Source organism: Tetrao urogallus (genome assembly GCF_951394365.1).
Source record: "Tetrao urogallus genome assembly, chromosome: 21".
Classification (NCBI taxonomy): Eukaryota; Metazoa; Chordata; class Aves; order Galliformes; family Phasianidae; genus Tetrao; species Tetrao urogallus.
Window position 1 is genome coordinate 1,607,815 of NC_136834.1, and position 17,532 is coordinate 1,625,346.

The following is a 17,532-nucleotide window of genomic DNA, read 5'->3' on the forward strand; positions in this document are numbered from 1 at the left end:
GGTTGGATCTGGATGGTCTTTAAGGACCCCTCCAACATAAGTCACACTGTGATTCTGCGATGATTTCTCACTCCTTTTCCATGACTTTTGTCCAGACACAAGAGCACAGTTGCAACACAAGGTCTCTGTAGCACTTTATGTTGTAACAGGAGAAAGGGCAGAAATGTTGCAATTAGGTCCCTGAGTTGTTTGTTCGCACTGTTAAGTGTGAGGTGGGTAGGTTGCATACTGAGGAGGGTCGAAATGCACATTTCACACCATGGCTTTGGCTGGAGGGGACCTTAAAGACCATCCAGTTCCAACCTCTGCCATGAGCTGGTTGCCCCCCACCAGATCAGCCCATCCATGGCCTTGGGCACCTCCAGGGATGGGGCATCCATCACTTCTCCAGGCAGCAGTGCCAGGGCCTCTCTACCTTTGAACTCAGGGCTGCTCACCCCGCATTACCAATTGTGGCAGCACCATCATAATCTGAAATTTAAAGTTTACACGATGCCAGAAGATCCTCAGCGATGTCAACTTCACACTGCTGGTTCAGTCGGGCTGGTTTTGATGAGTGTGCTGTTAATAAGAGCGTGCCAAAATGAAGCCAACCCCAGAGGTGAATTCTCAATCTATATCCACTATCCTGGGAAGCCATCTAGTGGTAAAAACTAGAATTACTGAAAAATCATGGAATGGCTGGAGTTGGAAGGGACCCCAGGGGCCATCAGGTCCAACCCCTGCACTGAGCAGGGACACCCACAGCTCCATCAGTGCTCACAACCCCATTCCCTGACCTTGGGTGCCTGCACCTCCTCTCTGGGCAACCTGTGCCAGTGCCTCACCACCCTCACTGTAAAAAACTTCTTATATCTCATCTAAATCTTCCTTCTTTCAGCTGGAAACCATTCCCCCTTGTTCTATCACAGCAGACTCTACTAAAGACTCTGTCTCCTTCTTCCTTATAGCCCTTCTTCACTGAGAGGATCCAAATGACGAAACTGAAGGACATTCTCAAGCTTAATTTCCCCTACTGTTTACTAAACGACCACTGATATGGAACTGCACGAGTCTAAAAGCATCCACACACAGGCAGTGAAGTTACATTACACAGCCAATAGCAGTGAGCTAGGGAGCCAAATCCCTTTGAAAATAAACCTGATTTTATGCTTCATTATCAAGCACGTTCTTGAAACCGCATCTCAAAGCAGCCATTTGGTTCAAGGGTTATTTGGTGGCAAAAATAAGGACTGGATTTTTGATGCCTCCCACATTCAAACTTGTATCACGTATGGTTCTGTCAACACTGAATATGAACAATATCCAAATCCCTTCAACCTCAGCACCGTTAAAACTTCCACAAAGGTTTCCAGAAAAAGTAAGATTAAGAGAGAAGCTTGCAGAGTTCTCACCTTTAAATGCCAGTTTTCCTTTCATGAAGTAAGTCAAACGATGGTCACAACCTTGTCATACGGGACCAGGAGAGGGGCTTCTAGGGAGAAGAAGTTAAGCCATTGCAACTGCAGTCTGCAGAGCTTGTTCAAAACCAGGTATCCCCTAACATAGCTGCATCTGAAATAACCAGAGCTGTGAGAATTTCCATGGCTGCTTGGCAGCACTGAGCACTTCTGTGTGTTTTTACAGTTAGAAATGGAGCTGGGGGAGGCACCTGGCATTACAGCTTTCCTCTCAGTCCAGAAACTCTGAAGGGGAGAGAGAAATTACACAGAGAGCCCAGTGTCTGGCTTAAACAGGAATGACTCAGTGTCTGGACTGGTAACAAATATAACAACTTTTGGTATAGAAATAAAGAGCAGTGTTAAAAATGAAGGGATATGAAGTTCAAGCAAGGCTGGTTTTTTGATTCTTTGAGACATTCACAAGTCCTCTAATGCCGGTGGAACTAGTCCTGTGAGTATTTATCTGCTTCCTCATTAAACAATATTCTGAAATGCATTAAAAATGGCTGCTTGCTTTTTGGTTTTTTTTTTTTTTTTCCATTCATTATGGATGAATGTTGTGCAAACAGGCAGCTGGAGCCAAAAGACACAGCTACATACTTAAAATGAAGTATTTCTATTTTCCTAACGTCACCTTCAGATTTCAGTGGATGTATGAACTCTTTCACTATTTTACTGCTGTGCTTTGCATTCACCTCGAAGCAGTTGCAACCAGAAGCTCACACACTGTGCAACAAGAGCAAGAAATAGAGGTAATACAGCAAAACTGGAGTTAGTGCTTCTTGTCTGCAATAAACCTGGTGAAATTCATGCAGCTCATTTTGAAATTCACCTGACTGAAGTGAAAAATCAGATAGCTTTAAATGCTGCATGTACTGCGTTCTGCATGTACTGAGATTTGTCCTCTTGAATTGCAGTTGCATTCTGGAAAGTGGCAAAAGAGTATTCTGGGATTTCACCTCATTACTGCCTGGTAACCATGGCACGCTGTTTGGCATGAGATCTTTTTCGGACCATCTCCTCAACAAACCCAATGTGTGCCTCTGTTTAAAAAGCTCATCTCTTTTTAGTGAAACCCAAACCACGCTTTCATTTGGGTTTGGTCACTGTAATTGCTTTCAGTCAACGTCTTGGTACATACCTTGGTTGTTGAAAATGAGGGTCTGTCACATCACAGCAGTTGTTCCTGATGATCTCCTCCATGTTCCTACTCAGAAGTCCTTCCCCATTGCACTGCAGCTTTCCATAGGCAGGCCTGTTAACAGTGCAGAATTGCATCAATTGCTGACGCCATCACTTAGTGCCAGAATGAACTGCATTTCAGATAGCTGCACAGCACTGAACCATTTGTTCCATGAGCATTCACTCCCAACAATGTACAAACTGCAAAACCCCACAATCACTTGGGTTGAGCCATTTTCATGGCATTTTAAACGAAGTTTGGTTCCATTTTGCACAAGAAGGCAGTTGTGCTGCACATCTCAGTGGTCACTCACTTTGTTTCTACTTCTGTTTGTCAGCGTTTGGGTTTGTGCTTCTGAACAGAAGCGTTGGGCTGTAATGCATTTTGATGAATCTATTGTGAATGATTAGGCTTAAATTTAGAATGACTCATTCCTGGGACCATAGCTCGAAAGATGCATTCATGGCAACCCAGCCCATGGCAGGGGTTGGAACTGGGTGGGTTTTAAGGTCCAAACCACTAAACCACTCTATGATTTTATGTTTTCTGAATATTTAACCATGAGTGCCTAACTGCAACAGCACCAGCTTAAAGCTAAACCTGCAGTTCATACTTAGATAAGCTAGTTTAAAGGCAGGTTAGCAGCCTACAATAATTGAGACACAGCAATGTGTGCTAGCACTCTCAATGAGAGTCATAGAAACATACTTTTCCTTACTTCCCTGTTCCTGAAGGAATAAACAGCAGTGAAAAAGCAACTTTTACCTGCACACTTCCATAAAGAAAGGTCCATTTTTTTGCAGAACAGACTTTTCTGGTTCTATAAAGAGGCCCAGGGAAGCCTTAAATATGGAAATGTCTTAAACATAGAAAATCTGCAATACTAAAGTGTCCAGTAGTACCAACTCTTTACACCAATGCAGGTTCTTAACCATAGACAATCCATCACAGGCAGAGATTAAAACTAAGCCTCTTTGTAAAAATGAAACTCCTTGGCCAAGACGATCTGGTTTTTGTTATATGAAGTACTGCTGTCAGATTTGGATAAAGCAAGAGCTGTATTTTTGTGCTTCTTGATTTCATTCTTCCCTTGAGTTCACATTTTCCATTTGAAATGTGTCCCAGTGGTCCTATGATTTCACACTGTCCTTCTATATGCTATTAAGTATTAAAAGTCTGATATTGTTGCATTGTAAGTGGAGTTTTGCCATGGACTAAGCTCACAGGGACCAGGTTTCTGTTCAGCTTCCAGCCTTGACAGAAAGCAGTCTGTGTGAAAACCTACATTTGGAAATCCGCTTTCCCAGGGTCTCACAGCAAATCAGCATTATGAACAGAGATACTGCAAACCCTCTACTGAGTGAGCACAAGTTCCAGATAGAACAGAAGAACCGCAGACTCACTCACTATGGTTGGAAAAGACCTCTAATCATCAAGTCCAACTGTCCACCTACCACGAGTACTGACCACAAAACCATGCCCCTAATAGAGCCATAGAATCATTAAGGTTGGAAAAGACTTCTAAGATCATCTAGATGATACGGCCTTTCTAAATCCAGTATGCGTAAAAACTTCATAAGAAGAACATTCAAAGTGCTTGTTGGTACTATCAGGAATTCAGAAAAAGGCATGCAACATCAAGGATGTGCTATTTCTTTCAATTGCTTAATTGTGTTTTTGCATATTAGATTTTATAATTTGTAATAACTGCCTGTCTTTTTTCTCACCTTGGTTTAATTAGAAGCCAAAACCATCTCAGCCTATTAAGCTTGTGTCCTCATATTGAAAGAGAGAACAGGGAGAAACACCACGTTGGCAGGAATCACAGAATCATCAAAGAATCATAGAATGGCTTAGGTTGGAGGGGATTCTAAAGATCATGCAGCTCCAAACTCCTGTCATGGGCTGGTTGACCCCTACAAGAGGCTGCCCCGATGTCCAGGAATGGAGTGGCTGTGCAGTGTTAAACTGATTAACTCATCTAACGTTTTGTTTTGTACATTTACCTCACCTTTACATCACCCAGAACTTGCCAGACCCTCTCGTTAATCCCTCAGTCCTGACAAAACCTCTAACACACAAGAACTGGTGAAGAATTAAGCCCTTAAGGCAATTAAAATTAGAGAAGGAGTTTATTATTTCTGTTAAGAGTCTGAAGTGAAATCTGACTAAACCAATGTGAAATGGATTCGGACAAAAACTAAACAGTAGGTTTATTCTTGAAAAATTTTGCACTGGAAGCTTGTAAACTAGCTAAGGGATAAGTTTGTAGATGAAATCTTCTCTGAGCCCTTATGAACAATGCCTTCTTTAAACATTCTCATTAAAAGTGGTTATGATTTCTTTCCAAAGCCAGTGGTTCAGTAGAACATATGAAGAAGAAAATAATCATCAATGGAAAATGCTTTTGGTTGGAAGGGAGAATGGATCAGCTTTAGGAATATAGGGAAGTAAGATCAAGTTACAAATCAAATGATGGGAAAATAAGATCTCTAGAGAGATACAGCTGGGCTTAAGGCAAAAGGCACAGAGAGATGACACTGTGTTCATTCAGACATTCAGAATCATAGAATCATAGAATGGCTTGGGTTGGAAGGGACCCCAAGGATCATCAAGTTCCAGCCCCACTGCTACAGGACCACCAACCTCCAGATCTGGTATTAGACCAGGCTGCCCAGGGCTCCATCCAACCTGGCTATGAACACCTCCAAGGACAGGGCATCCACAGCCTCTGTGGGCAGCTGTTCCAGCACCTCACCACTCTCTCTGACAAACCTCTCCCTGACATCTAATCTGAACCTTCCCTCCTTGAGCTTAACCCACTAAACTTTTCATAGAATCATAGAATGGCTTAGGTTGGAGGTGACCTTAAAGATCACCTACTTCCAATCCCCTGCCATGGGCAGGGCTGCCCACCACTAGATCAGTGATGATGATTTCTACAAGGATTAGCTGAATTCTTTAATAACTCATCTGAAAGTTTCGAGCACTGTACCCACTGTTAGCAGAAAGCCAATCTGCCCATCCTTGCTGAATCACTGCCATTACCCCCTCAAATTGGTACCACTAATATTTTTAAGTGAACAGCAGTTTTGGAAGTGGACATGGGAACAGATGATACATGGGGTAAACAACCAGGGGCTTCCAAAGGCCAGCTAACCCTTATAGGGCCTTCTGCATTCTTACGAATGCCCATGTGCACCAATGCCTATCATGAGGATAGGATTAGCTGAATCTCTGGAGGAAGAAACATCAGTTATAACCATAGCATGCACTGATCCAGTTATTTGCTAGCAGCTGACCTGTAGAATAAACCAACAGAGATGCTTTTACAGAACAACCATCTCTGTCCTCCAATTAAACATTGTCCAACACCATTTGATAAAAAATAATTCCCCCAAAGCAACCAGTCCCAAAGTCCGTGAATAACTCTTTGTAGGATGCCCACTACTCCTCCAGTCTCTCTAATGGTTGGCTGCTGCTCTGAAAGTCCTGGTTCAGAACTTAGAAGCTATTAATTTTAGTACAGATTAGTTACATTCATCACATATTTCCCAGAAATTAATTTTTGCTTTAGTTTATGGCTTTATGTATCTATTTAAATCATTAAAACTGACATATCTCCACAGGTCTGGATGACTAAGTGGGTGGAGGGGCCAAGTCAAGAGTGCTACACCTCACAGTGATGGAAGGGATCAATGAATCCTCAGCTTAGTCAAGTAACTTGGGTTAGTTTTGGAAGGATGTGCACTGTGATCACGTTCCAGGCCTGCTGAGTTAAGCTGAGAATTCTGTTATGACTTTCTTATATGGATTTCTTATGCTTAACACCTTTATTTTATTTTATGTTGAGGATTTTGAACCGCATAGTTTGAATAGCTGTGCTTGTTGGATTCCACTAGGGTTAAATTAGACCTATTCACATAAGAATCCAGTCTAGTCACCCTTATCATCCAGTAGTTTCTCTCTTATGACTCAATCTGTTTACCCTCAATCCACATAGCTGAAGATTTCTTCAACCTATTGACTTATTCACATAAAGATTTATCCCTACTTCCTTTAAGTAGAGACACATATTGTGTAAACGAGTTTTTTCTAGGTAGGTATATTTAATCTTCTTTCGTAGGCATAAGAACAGCTAGAAATGACTCACTTTTTTAGTCAAGAACCCAAACTCTGAGGGAATATCATCATAGAAGTTTCTGTGCCCTAGAGGACTCCAAGAGCTCCTCTAGGGAACCCTAGTACTGCTAGAGCTTCTATTTCTCCTAGAGTTCTCCTCAATGTGTTCTAGGATGTCCTGGAGCCTTCCTTGTGTGCCTAGAAGCCCCCCAGAGTACTTGAGAGCACCCTACAAGACTCCTGGAGCTGTCCAGTGTGCTCTAGGATGTAATAGAGGTTCCCCAGTATACTCTAGAGGTCTCCAAGGACAGCCCCGTGTACTCAAGAGCACCCTAAAGTACTCCCAGAGCTTCTACGATTCTACGGTCTGCTCTACGATGCCTCATAATGGCAGTGAGTGAACAAATAAAGGAACAGGTGATTCAGACCCATAAATCAGAATACAACTAAACGAGATGAAAACTAAGTCCATTTGCAATTTGGGAATACGCAGAGTAGTGACGTATCTTGATGTACTGCAGGCATTACTTTGGCCATGCTAAATAAAGCTGTAATAGCTGGCACTGCCGGATGTTTGCACGTTGCTAGCATCCGGCGGCCTGATCTGTAGGTGGAGGGTGGAGGAAGTTTGATATGCAAATGACTTCTCTGTTGGGTCAATCTGGAGGATATAAATATTGACAGAATTGTATCAAACAGTTCACTACAAAATCACCCTCTCCAAAGAAAAATGGAATTATTTTACGGTCTGACATTAATAGCAGGAATTCTACTTGCTTTTTTATTATCGGTTTTAATTGAAGCCTCTTATCGTTCCTTCAAGGCAAAAATTCCTCCTGAAGTTGACCAGCCATCAAAGCTCAGCTTCTATAATTGGCTTTTTACTATGGTTGAAATTCTGGTGAGTTTATCGTGCTCTGTGATTTTCAGGAAAGGGAAAACGTGAGTAGAACTATGAACATAGCATTTAAATATTGCAGCTGTGTGTAATGGGAATCGTATGGTGACGCAAGTTTGGTATTTTAATACTGTCCATAAAAGCTGCCTACATGAGGTGACATCTTTTAAATGCTGAGATTTGTATATTTACACTGCAATTGTAACTTGATTGCCTTTTGTGATGAAATGATCGGTCCAGTGAAAAACAGAAGGGCAGAAGACCTGATAAATGAACCTTCTGTATCCCAGGGCACTCTGATCTATTTGAGGTAATTTCCTAAATTTTTATCTATCTGTGGTAATTGTCGTACTCATGATTCTGTTCTTATTTCTGCAGTGACTAAACTGCTGTGTCTTAATGAGTTAATACAGAATCATGTATACTGGAGGTAATCTAATCATAGGATCATAGAATCCCTAGAGTTGGAAGAGACCCTAAAGGCCATCTGGTCCAACCCTCTGCTATGAGCAGGGACACCCACAGCTCCATCAGATGCTCAGAGCCCCATTCCGTGTCCTTGTGTGTCTGCAAGGATGGAGCACCACTCCCTCTCTGGGCAACCTGTGCCAGTGCCTCACTGTAAAAGACTTTTTCCTTAAATCCAACCTAAATCTCCCTTCTTTAGTTGGAAACCATTTCCTTTCAACACAGATACTGCTGAAGAGTCTGTCCCCTCGTTTCTTACTGCCCCTTTAGATACCAGTAGGCGGCTCTCAGCTCTCCGCAGAGCCTTCCCATCTCCAGGCTGCACAGCCCCCAGCTCTCAGCCTGCCCTTGTAGGAGAGGTGTTCCATACCTGAATCATTTTTGCGGCCCTAATCTAACCTCCTGATCAAAGAAAGTTCAGTCACAAGAGCTGTTACTACTTCTTATTTATTTACTTGTAAACTAGACTGTGCTATATGTGCTGCCAGCAGAGTAAGAAACAGCTCTTGCCCAAGACATTTTCAAAGAATACAAGACAAGATCGGCCTAAGCCTTATCACGTTTGGCAGATATCATTATGCCTGGACTTGATTTACGGTCAGACGTGGTGATCTTACAGGTCTCTTCCAACCTAAAATCTTCCAACCTTCTATGATTCTGTATCAAATGGAAGTCTGTAGGAAAATAGTGATTTCATGATTTCATTAGTGTTTGTAAGGGGTTCATCTCAAGCAGCAGTGTTCTGTCATCCTCAAATTATATGTAATGTACAGTAATCCTGAAAAGTCACTTGGGGTGATACAATCAAAGACTTACATGGGTTGCTTAAACCTACATGCTTTCACCAAACCAGGTCTCTCATCCTCCAATGGCTTATACCATGTGTACCTATCTACACTGCCTGGTGTGAAGGAAGAGTTGCTGTCCTTACATATTTCCGACTGCTCCTCATGTTAAGCTATATATAAACATAACACAGTTAAATGACTGAATGTTATTAGGTCCTCTATGTTTCTGTACTTGGTTTGATGAAAGGATTCTTTCAGATGACTCTCTTTTCTGAAGCTGCTTCTACAAGCCGGTTTCAGCTGGGACAGGGTTGATTTTCTTCACAGTATCTGGTATGATGCTATGCTTTGGCTTTAGAAGAACAATGTTGACAGCACGTCAATGTTTTAGCTGTTGCTGAGCAGTGCTGCACAGAGCCAAGGATGTTTCAGTTTTTCAGCTTCTCATACTGTCCTGCCAGTGAGGCAGCTGGGGGTCCCACGGAGCTGGGAGGGGACAGAACCAGAGAAGCTGCCCCAAAGTGGCCAAAGGGGTTTTCCATACCCTATGATGTAGTGAGAAAAGCTATAAAACTGAAGGGAGCTCACCTGGGGGGCAGCTGTTGTTTGGGTTCTGGCTGGGCATCGGTCAACGTGTGGTGAGGAACTGCTTTGTGCATCCCTTGTCCCACTCCTGCTGTCCTTTGAAGGCCACTAACTCTGACCCATTTGGCAGGCAGTCGTGCCAATGTGTGAGTTGCTTCACTATGCAACAACTGGTTATAATGTAAAGTTTAACTTTGCTCCACATTGGGAAAGAAACTCACTAATCTGTATGATGAAAGCCTATTCAAAGTTTACGCTGTTATTCTCAATTATTCCTCAAACCACCCATTTCGATATATTTTACTCTCCCACTTTCTAGAGAAAAGTGGGGAAAAAAAGGCTTCCATTTGCACCAGATAAGGTTTAGATCAGATAGCAGGAAGAACTGCATCACAGAACGGGTGGTTGGGCATTGGAATGGGCTGCCCAAGGAGGTGCTGGGGTCCCTGGAGGTAATGAGGAGCTGTGTGGATGTGGCACTAACACACATGGGTTAGTGACTGACCTGGTGTGGTTTCTTATAAAGCACACAGTGCTTTGTGCATTGTGCATGTGCAGTGAGAATATCCTGCTAGTTCTGATGAATGTTGCTGTTGTTGTGCCAGTGACATCTCCTTCTGTGCTCCCTGCCATGTACGTTGCAAGGAAGGCCTCTTTTTTATTGTAGCATAGCACAGTCTTCTGCCTTTTTGTTGAACTTATTTGAGGCCCCTTAGATGGATCAGCATTTAAGCATCTACTGGAACAGAGGTGTCACACATATGATGCTCCAGCTGCTCCTGTGTACATGCTTTCTTGAAGAAACTAATGAAAATCTCAAAGAGAAAAGATGGGAGAAAGCCTACCTGCTCACAACATAGCTTCTGTGTTAACCCATTCCTACAGATCTGCATTCAGATCTGTGCATATCACACTGTGATATAAAGCTCTGATAATTATTTTGGTTGGCAAAGCATAATGCTTCAAGATGAGTAAGAGAGAGTGACTGTCAAATGGACTCTCCAAGTCCATGATGGACAAACTGAGTGTTCTTTCCCATTTCATATGTGATTTCTTACTTAGTTGAAAAGTAAAAATCTGGTCATCGTGTGATGTTCAATGTACAGAGAAGCCTGTGGCAGGATCTAGGCATTTGAGCAAACAGTTTTTCAAATTATTGCATGCTGGTTTGGGTTCTCCTTTTCTTATACAAACACACATTTTAGAACCTGGCTTACATGATATGTTCACCTACTAATACAATCATAGATATCTAGAAATAGCCATACCTCCTCTATTTTGAGTGGACTGTTACTGTTTCTGAAGTATTTTGTAATTATTGATCAAGAAAAAGTTTTTCAGTGCAAAATTGAATAACATACCAAATTCCCCATTCTTCTTTATGACAGTTCTTTTCCTTAAAATTGAAGATGTGTCTGTGATGCCAGGAGCTCCTAGAATAAGGAAAAGAAAGAGGATATTTACATAGAATGTTCTGATACCATGTTTATCATATATATAGTTAATACTTGCCACTTGAAGGCTCTGCTAAAAAAAACACAGGGATGTTAGAAAGTGCAGGTGAGATTAAATAAACAGAGCAGCAATGTGTTAACTTCAACATCCCAACATTGTCACTTCAACAAAAAACAAAGAAAAAGCAGAAGTCAGAAACGTTAGGTTACAAAAGCACAGTGGCCATTAGTTGATGAGGCACTGATACAGTACATACATGCATAATTCTGCTGCTCAGAACAGAACAACACAATTTGCAAACTGCTTGTTATGATTACCATCATTCCGTTTGTAATTAAGTCATCATTTAATAGGAAAAGAAGTATTGTCCCTGGCAGGAAATGCATCACTTAGAAACCATTCTCAAAATAAAGGGGGATTCCAGTGTGATCCTCAGGTTATCTATCTCAATTATCAGTAATTGAATGCCTTTGGATAAGAAGACATTTTACTTAACAAACATACTTTGTTTTCCCTGCTGGATTTAAGAAAATGAAGAGCCATTTCCTGAATCCCTGTGGGATCTCGATAAAGGTTTCACAGATGGAGGAGATAAGGCTCAGAACCATTCTCACCAAGGTCTTTGGAGCAGCATTTCATTACTGATTACAAGCATCACTGACTTTCTAAAACCTTGTTGTCACTGATCCTGCGGCTGGAGGTGATCAAAGACCACTCAGTTACTGTCATGGCTGGGACATTTTTATCTCACTACCTTACCTTCATTCCTTCAGCCGAGCCATCTGGAGTGGACAGTCTCCCTTTATAATAAATGGTGATGAGCAGCCATTTCCAGAGCATAGCTTAATATACCTGAAGTTGGAACTGTCCTCTAGAGATGTCTCTTTCTCTTCTCAGACAAGAAAAGGAGGCTTAGACCTCATGACACCTACACTGCATACCTACACAAATTGCTGACGTGTGGTAAAACTAGATTACAGAAATAAGAAGGGATTTAAAGGGGACATTCAGTGGAAGGAGTATTGCAAGATTCTTCTGAAAACAACATTATCTCAATCCACAAAGATGTACATTTCCATTTCACAACTGAAATCACTGAGCTTTTTTAATGAAAATCCTGTACAGTAGCAAACACCCAATGCAATTCTCCTAAATATAACACAGAGAAAGGCCGCTTCTGGCCTTCTGTGGTCCCAACAGAGCGGAAGGGCTTGGATTTTCTAATCTAATTTCTTATTTTTTCTGTTATATCCAGGCAAATAAATCAGTGAGTTTGGGTATCTGCAAGAAGCACGTACTTATCAGGATGTTTTCTAACGGACTGAGGGCATGGAGGGCTTCAGAGCTCCTCATAAAGGATCTGCACTTTGGTGAGGTGCCAGTGAGGATCTACCTCCCAAGATCACCATCTGCCAGCAAACGGAGGGGAGTCGTCTTGTTCCATGGAGGATGTGGGATGTACGGAAGCATAAGTAAGGAACTGAAAGAGAAAATGTGATCTTTATCATTATTTTTTACACACGCTCATTAATGATACATTTTTAAAAATTATTTTGAACCTAAGAAGTGACAGAGGCTTAGCTTGGGCAACCAAGAGACATAGCACGATGCTTAGTTTTACTTTTTCAGTTCTTTAATCTGCCTTTGTTGAATATCTAAATTATTCTTGGGAGGATAGAGCCCTATTTATGGCATTTACAACAAGTGGTGCTGCTAAATGAATGCATCTGTTTTGGTCTGAAAACATGACAGAAGTTATTAACTCCTGCATTCCTCCATTGGATCCCTTCCTCAGTGGCATACAGCTCCTGTGTGCCCCAGGTCCTTTAATTAGCTTGACTTTTTTCAGTTTAGTTGATTAGAGAAAGATTTAGTTGATTAGAGAAAGCAGATAATTGCAAATTTAATCAAAGAAGCTCCAAAAGATACAAACACATATTAAAAGGTGTTAGGATTCTGAAATTTAAGGTGGAATGTATTATTGAGCAAATGGCAACAAGCCAAGTCTTTTAAATGTAATAAAAAGTGAACTTAAGTAGAAGAAAAGCCCAGTGTATCTTTAAATACATTGTAAGAGGCATAATCCTACCCACTAACTTACAGTGGAATGGTTTTATAACTCGTTAATGAGATTGTCATGTGGTCATCTCTGCACACCTCAACTGAGGTGTTACGCCACCAAGAAAGAAGGGAGGATATTGCTACAAGTACTCAAAGACATTAACTGCATTCATGTTTGTTCTTCAGAAAGCCATGAAAGAATATGCCAGCACATAGCCAAAAAGTCTGATTCCGTGGTGGTGTCAGTTGGGTAAGTTGAGCTTGAAAAAACTGAGCTCTAGGAAAGTCTGTCCTTACACAGACATGTGCAAGCCAGCACGTGCATGACAACAAATACTGACTTGGGTTTATCAATAACAAAAGCAATTATTAGGATGTTTAACTTATTAATCCATAGATTTGATTAAGTGGAAAGTAGAAACAGTGCACTTCAGCTAACAGAGGAGGGTTAACAGGCATAGCTTGGAGAAGAGAAGGCTCTGGGAAGACCTCGTAATGGCCTGCCAATACTTGAAGGGAGCTTATAAACAGGAGGGAACAGCTGTTTATGAGGGTGGATAGTGACAGGACAAGGGGAAATGGTCTTAAACTGAGTCAGGGGAGGTTTAGGTTGGATATGAGGAGGAAGTTTTTCACCCAGAGGGTGGTGAGGCACTGGAACAGGTTGCCCAAGGAGGCTGTGGATGCCCCATCCCTGCAGGCATTCAAGGCCAGGCTGGATGTGGCTCTGGGCAGCCTGGGCTGCTGGTTGGTGACCTGCACACAGCAGGGGGTTGGAACTGGATGAGCACTGTGCTCCTTTGCAACCCAGGCCATTCTGTGATTCTATGAACAGAGAAAGCCTGCATTGCTGCCTCAGTTGTATTTCTCTTTTCCTTACTCAACTAATATTCTCCAGAAAGATCACAAATGCAGAGAATAAAGAGCCATGGCTGTGGAGGTGCATCTTGCTCTCATTCACTTTGACCTGACTTTCTTTCATCTAAGAAAGTACATTATTGGTTAAGAATTAAACAAAGAGAGCCTTATGTTGTCATCACTCCTCTGTAATCCATTTGTCCCAGTTAACAAAATAAATGAAATAATTGTCTGCAGGAAGCTATTTCATCACCACTGTACATTTACTGCATGGTGTTTTATAACACAGTGTCATTAAATTACTGTTATTATATTAAAGTGTAATAATAACACACAAAACCTCACTCATATATAATAATACAATACCAACAATATGATAATATAAAATATAATGCTAAAGGTAATGATCAGTGTCCAGGATCCAAGAATCATCTGGACCTTTGGGTATGCAGGATGTACATCCATGGTACCCACAGTCAGTGCAAAGGGGAGAACCGATGTCATTTAGCTGGACTTGAGCAAAGCCTTTGACATGGTCCCCCACCACATCCTTATCTCCAAATTGCAGGGGTGTGGATGTGATGGGTGAACCACTCGATGGATAAGAAACTGGTTGAAAGGCTGCAGACAGAGGGTGGTCAGCAATGGCTCTGTGTCCAGGTGGAGGCCGGTAATGAGCGGCGTCCCCCAGGGCTCTGTCTTGGGACCGGTGCTTTAACATCTTTATCAATGACAGCGATGGCGGAGTCGAGTGCATCCTCAGCAATTTGCTGACGACACCAAGCTGAGCGGTGCGGTCAACACGGTAGAAGGAAGGGATGTCATTCACAGGGACCTTGAGAGGCTGGAAAGGTGGGCCCGGGTGAACCTGATGAGGTTCAACATGGCAAAGTGCAGAGTTTTGCACCTGGGCCGGAGGAATCCCAGGCATCCCTACAGACTGGAAGGAGAGCAGCCCTGTGGAGAGGAACCTGGGGGTCCTGATGGATGAAAAACTGAACATGAGCCAGCAGAGTGCATTGCAGCTCGGAAAAGCAAATGGTATGAAGAGGGGTGGCCAGCAGGGACAGGGAGGAGATTTTCCCCCTCTACTCTGCTCTTGTGAGGCCCTATCTGCAGCACTGTGTCCAAGTGTGGAGCCCCAGTACAAAAAAGACAGAGAGCTGTTGGAGAGGGGGTCCAGAGGAGCCACAAAGATGATCAGGGGACTGCAGCACTTCCCCTATGAAGACAGGCTGAGGGAGCTGGGCTTGTTCAGCCTGGAGAAAAGAAGGCTGTGGGGTGACCTCATTGCAGCCTTCAGTACCTAAAGGGAGCCTGCAAACAGGAGGGGAGTCAACTCTTGGAAAGTGGAGATAACAGCAGGACAAGGGGAAATGGTTTGAAGTTGAAGGAGGGAAGATTGAGGTTGGATGACAGGGTGAAGTTCTTTGCTGTGAGAGTGGTGAGGTGCTGGAACAGCTGCCCAGAGAGGCTGTGGATGCCCCGTGCATCCCTGGAGGTGTTCAAGGCCAGGTTGGATGGGGCCCTGGGCAGCCTGGTCTGGTATGAAATGTGGAGGTTGATGGCCCTGCACGTGACAGGGGGTTGGAGATTCATGATCCCTGAGGTCCTTTCCAACCCTGGCCATTCTGTGATTCTGTGAACTGCAGACAGCACTGCTGGCACAAACTTTGATCACAAGCACAAACACAGAGGCCACAAATTGAGTAAATGTGTGGGTTTGTATAACGTGGGTGGTGGAACTGCACTATGTAAGCCTCCGTGCTCTTAAATTATGCCAGAATAAAGCAATTGACAGACACACAAGTATGTAGAAAGTGCTGTCTTTTGTACCTTCCAGGTACCGCTTGGCTCCTGAGCACAGTTTCCCAACCCAGAGCTTGGACTGTGTCACTGCCACCATCCACTTTTTGAAGACCGCCAAGAACTACGGCGTGGATCCCGATCGGATCATTGTATGTGGGGACAGTGCAGGGGGCACTTTTGCAACAACTGCTTGCCAAGAACTTGTGAACAGAACAGACATCCCGAAGATACGTGCCCAGATCTTGATCTATCCATTCCTCCAAAGCTTGAACTTCAACCTGCCGTCTCACCAGAAGAGTGCTTCCATTGGCTTGCTGTCCCTGGAACGGATGGTCTGTTTCATTCTGATGTACCTGAGAAAGGATTGCTCTTTGATGGAAGCTGTCTTGGCGGGTTCTCACGTTCCTGAGAGCATGAATTTGAAATATGGGAAATGGATAGATCCAGATCTTATCCCAGAGAAATTTAAACAGGACTACAAGCCACCATTACCTGCCTCATACATACCCCAGGTCCATGAGGAAACGAAAGAAATGTTTGAGACAAGGTTTTCACCACTCTTAGCAGAAGATGCTGTTGTTGGCTGCCTACCTGACACCTGCATTATCACCTGTGAGCACGATGTGCTCAGGGATGATGGGCTGCTGTACAAGAAGCGGCTGGAAGACAACAATATCAAGGTGACCTGGCACCACATTGAAGATGGCTTCCATGGTGTGCTGTGCTTTTTGGGTTATGGCATTTTCTCTTTTCCCTCAGCAAGTAAGATAATGGATCACATTGTAAACTTTATAAAAGGCTGTTAAAAATGTCTTCTTCAATACACTGAACTACTATGCAGAGCGAGTGCGTTTCAGTTAATCACTCAGTATCAAGAAGTAATAACTTATGATAGTGCAATCTGCTGACTTCTGGCTTTCAGTTGCTCCTCTTAGAAGCACGATGTGGTTTCCTTTCTGTTTTTATCCATTAACTAACATTTCATCCTTGTTTTGCTTCTCTTTTTCTGTTTTAAGAATTTATGTTCTCTTCTTTTGTCAAAGAACAAAAGCTCATGATTTATACAGAAAAACACACTTTAAACCCTGGAATACATAAATGACCATAAATGCACGCACATGGATCACACACACAAAAGCAGTATGAGAATACAGATAAAATGAAAGCCTGAAAGCCTCTGGAGGGTAAAGATTCGCTCACAGTCCCTGAAACGAGCAGTGATTACCACTGATTTATAGGCATATTCAGCCCATGGGTTTGGACTTGGCTGTAAAACCTGAAGGGGGAATGGAGTGTACTTGCAGATCTTAGCTTACAGCACAGTGGGTGGCACAGAAGGGAGTAACAGAAGTCAAAGCTGTTGGAGCTTTCCATGTAAGTATCTGAGAGTGGCGATGTGGAAGGGTCTTTTGGCCTTTCAGGGCCCCTTCCAACACAAACAATGCTAGAGCTCAATGATTCCAAGTGGAACCTGACAAACATCACTGAATGTCCTCTAAGCTGTAATCTGTGAAGCTCCCTTCTGAGGGGCATTTGCTTCTATTCAGGGAGACAGACATAGCATTTTTGTTAACTAATAATGCAGTTATTAGATGAGAACTTGAGGGTAAATTCAGAAACAGCACTAAAACGGCAAGAATACCTTCTGCTAATGCCCAAAGCAAAGGAAAAATAATAACCATAGAATCCTTTGAATTGCAACATGAGCATAGATTTGTTTTTTAGGACAGATCCACATTTATAAACGCAGATGCCTGGCTGAGTGCCAGAGCATGTCAAAAGAGCTGGTCATGCAATGCCTAAGAATTGTAAAACATTTCATCATTCTTATGCAATCACTTTGCTCTTGTAATAGCCATGCAG

At 42.7% G+C, this 17,532-nt stretch overlaps 1 protein-coding gene across 1 annotated transcript; it reads left to right on the top strand.

Annotated features, from left to right (window-relative positions):
• Positions 1-7,477: 7,477 nt before the first annotated feature.
• Positions 7,478-16,475, top strand: LOC306954377 (arylacetamide deacetylase-like 4; the record flags this gene model as incomplete). The annotated part of the gene is made up of 4 exons (XM_079545461.1): positions 7,478-7,648; positions 12,197-12,413; positions 13,189-13,252; positions 15,704-16,475. 4 exons carry the CDS (start codon positions 7,478-7,480, stop codon positions 16,473-16,475), a joined length of 1,224 nt encoding a protein of 407 aa, XP_079401587.1.
• Between the last annotated feature and the right edge of the window lie 1,057 nt (positions 16,476-17,532).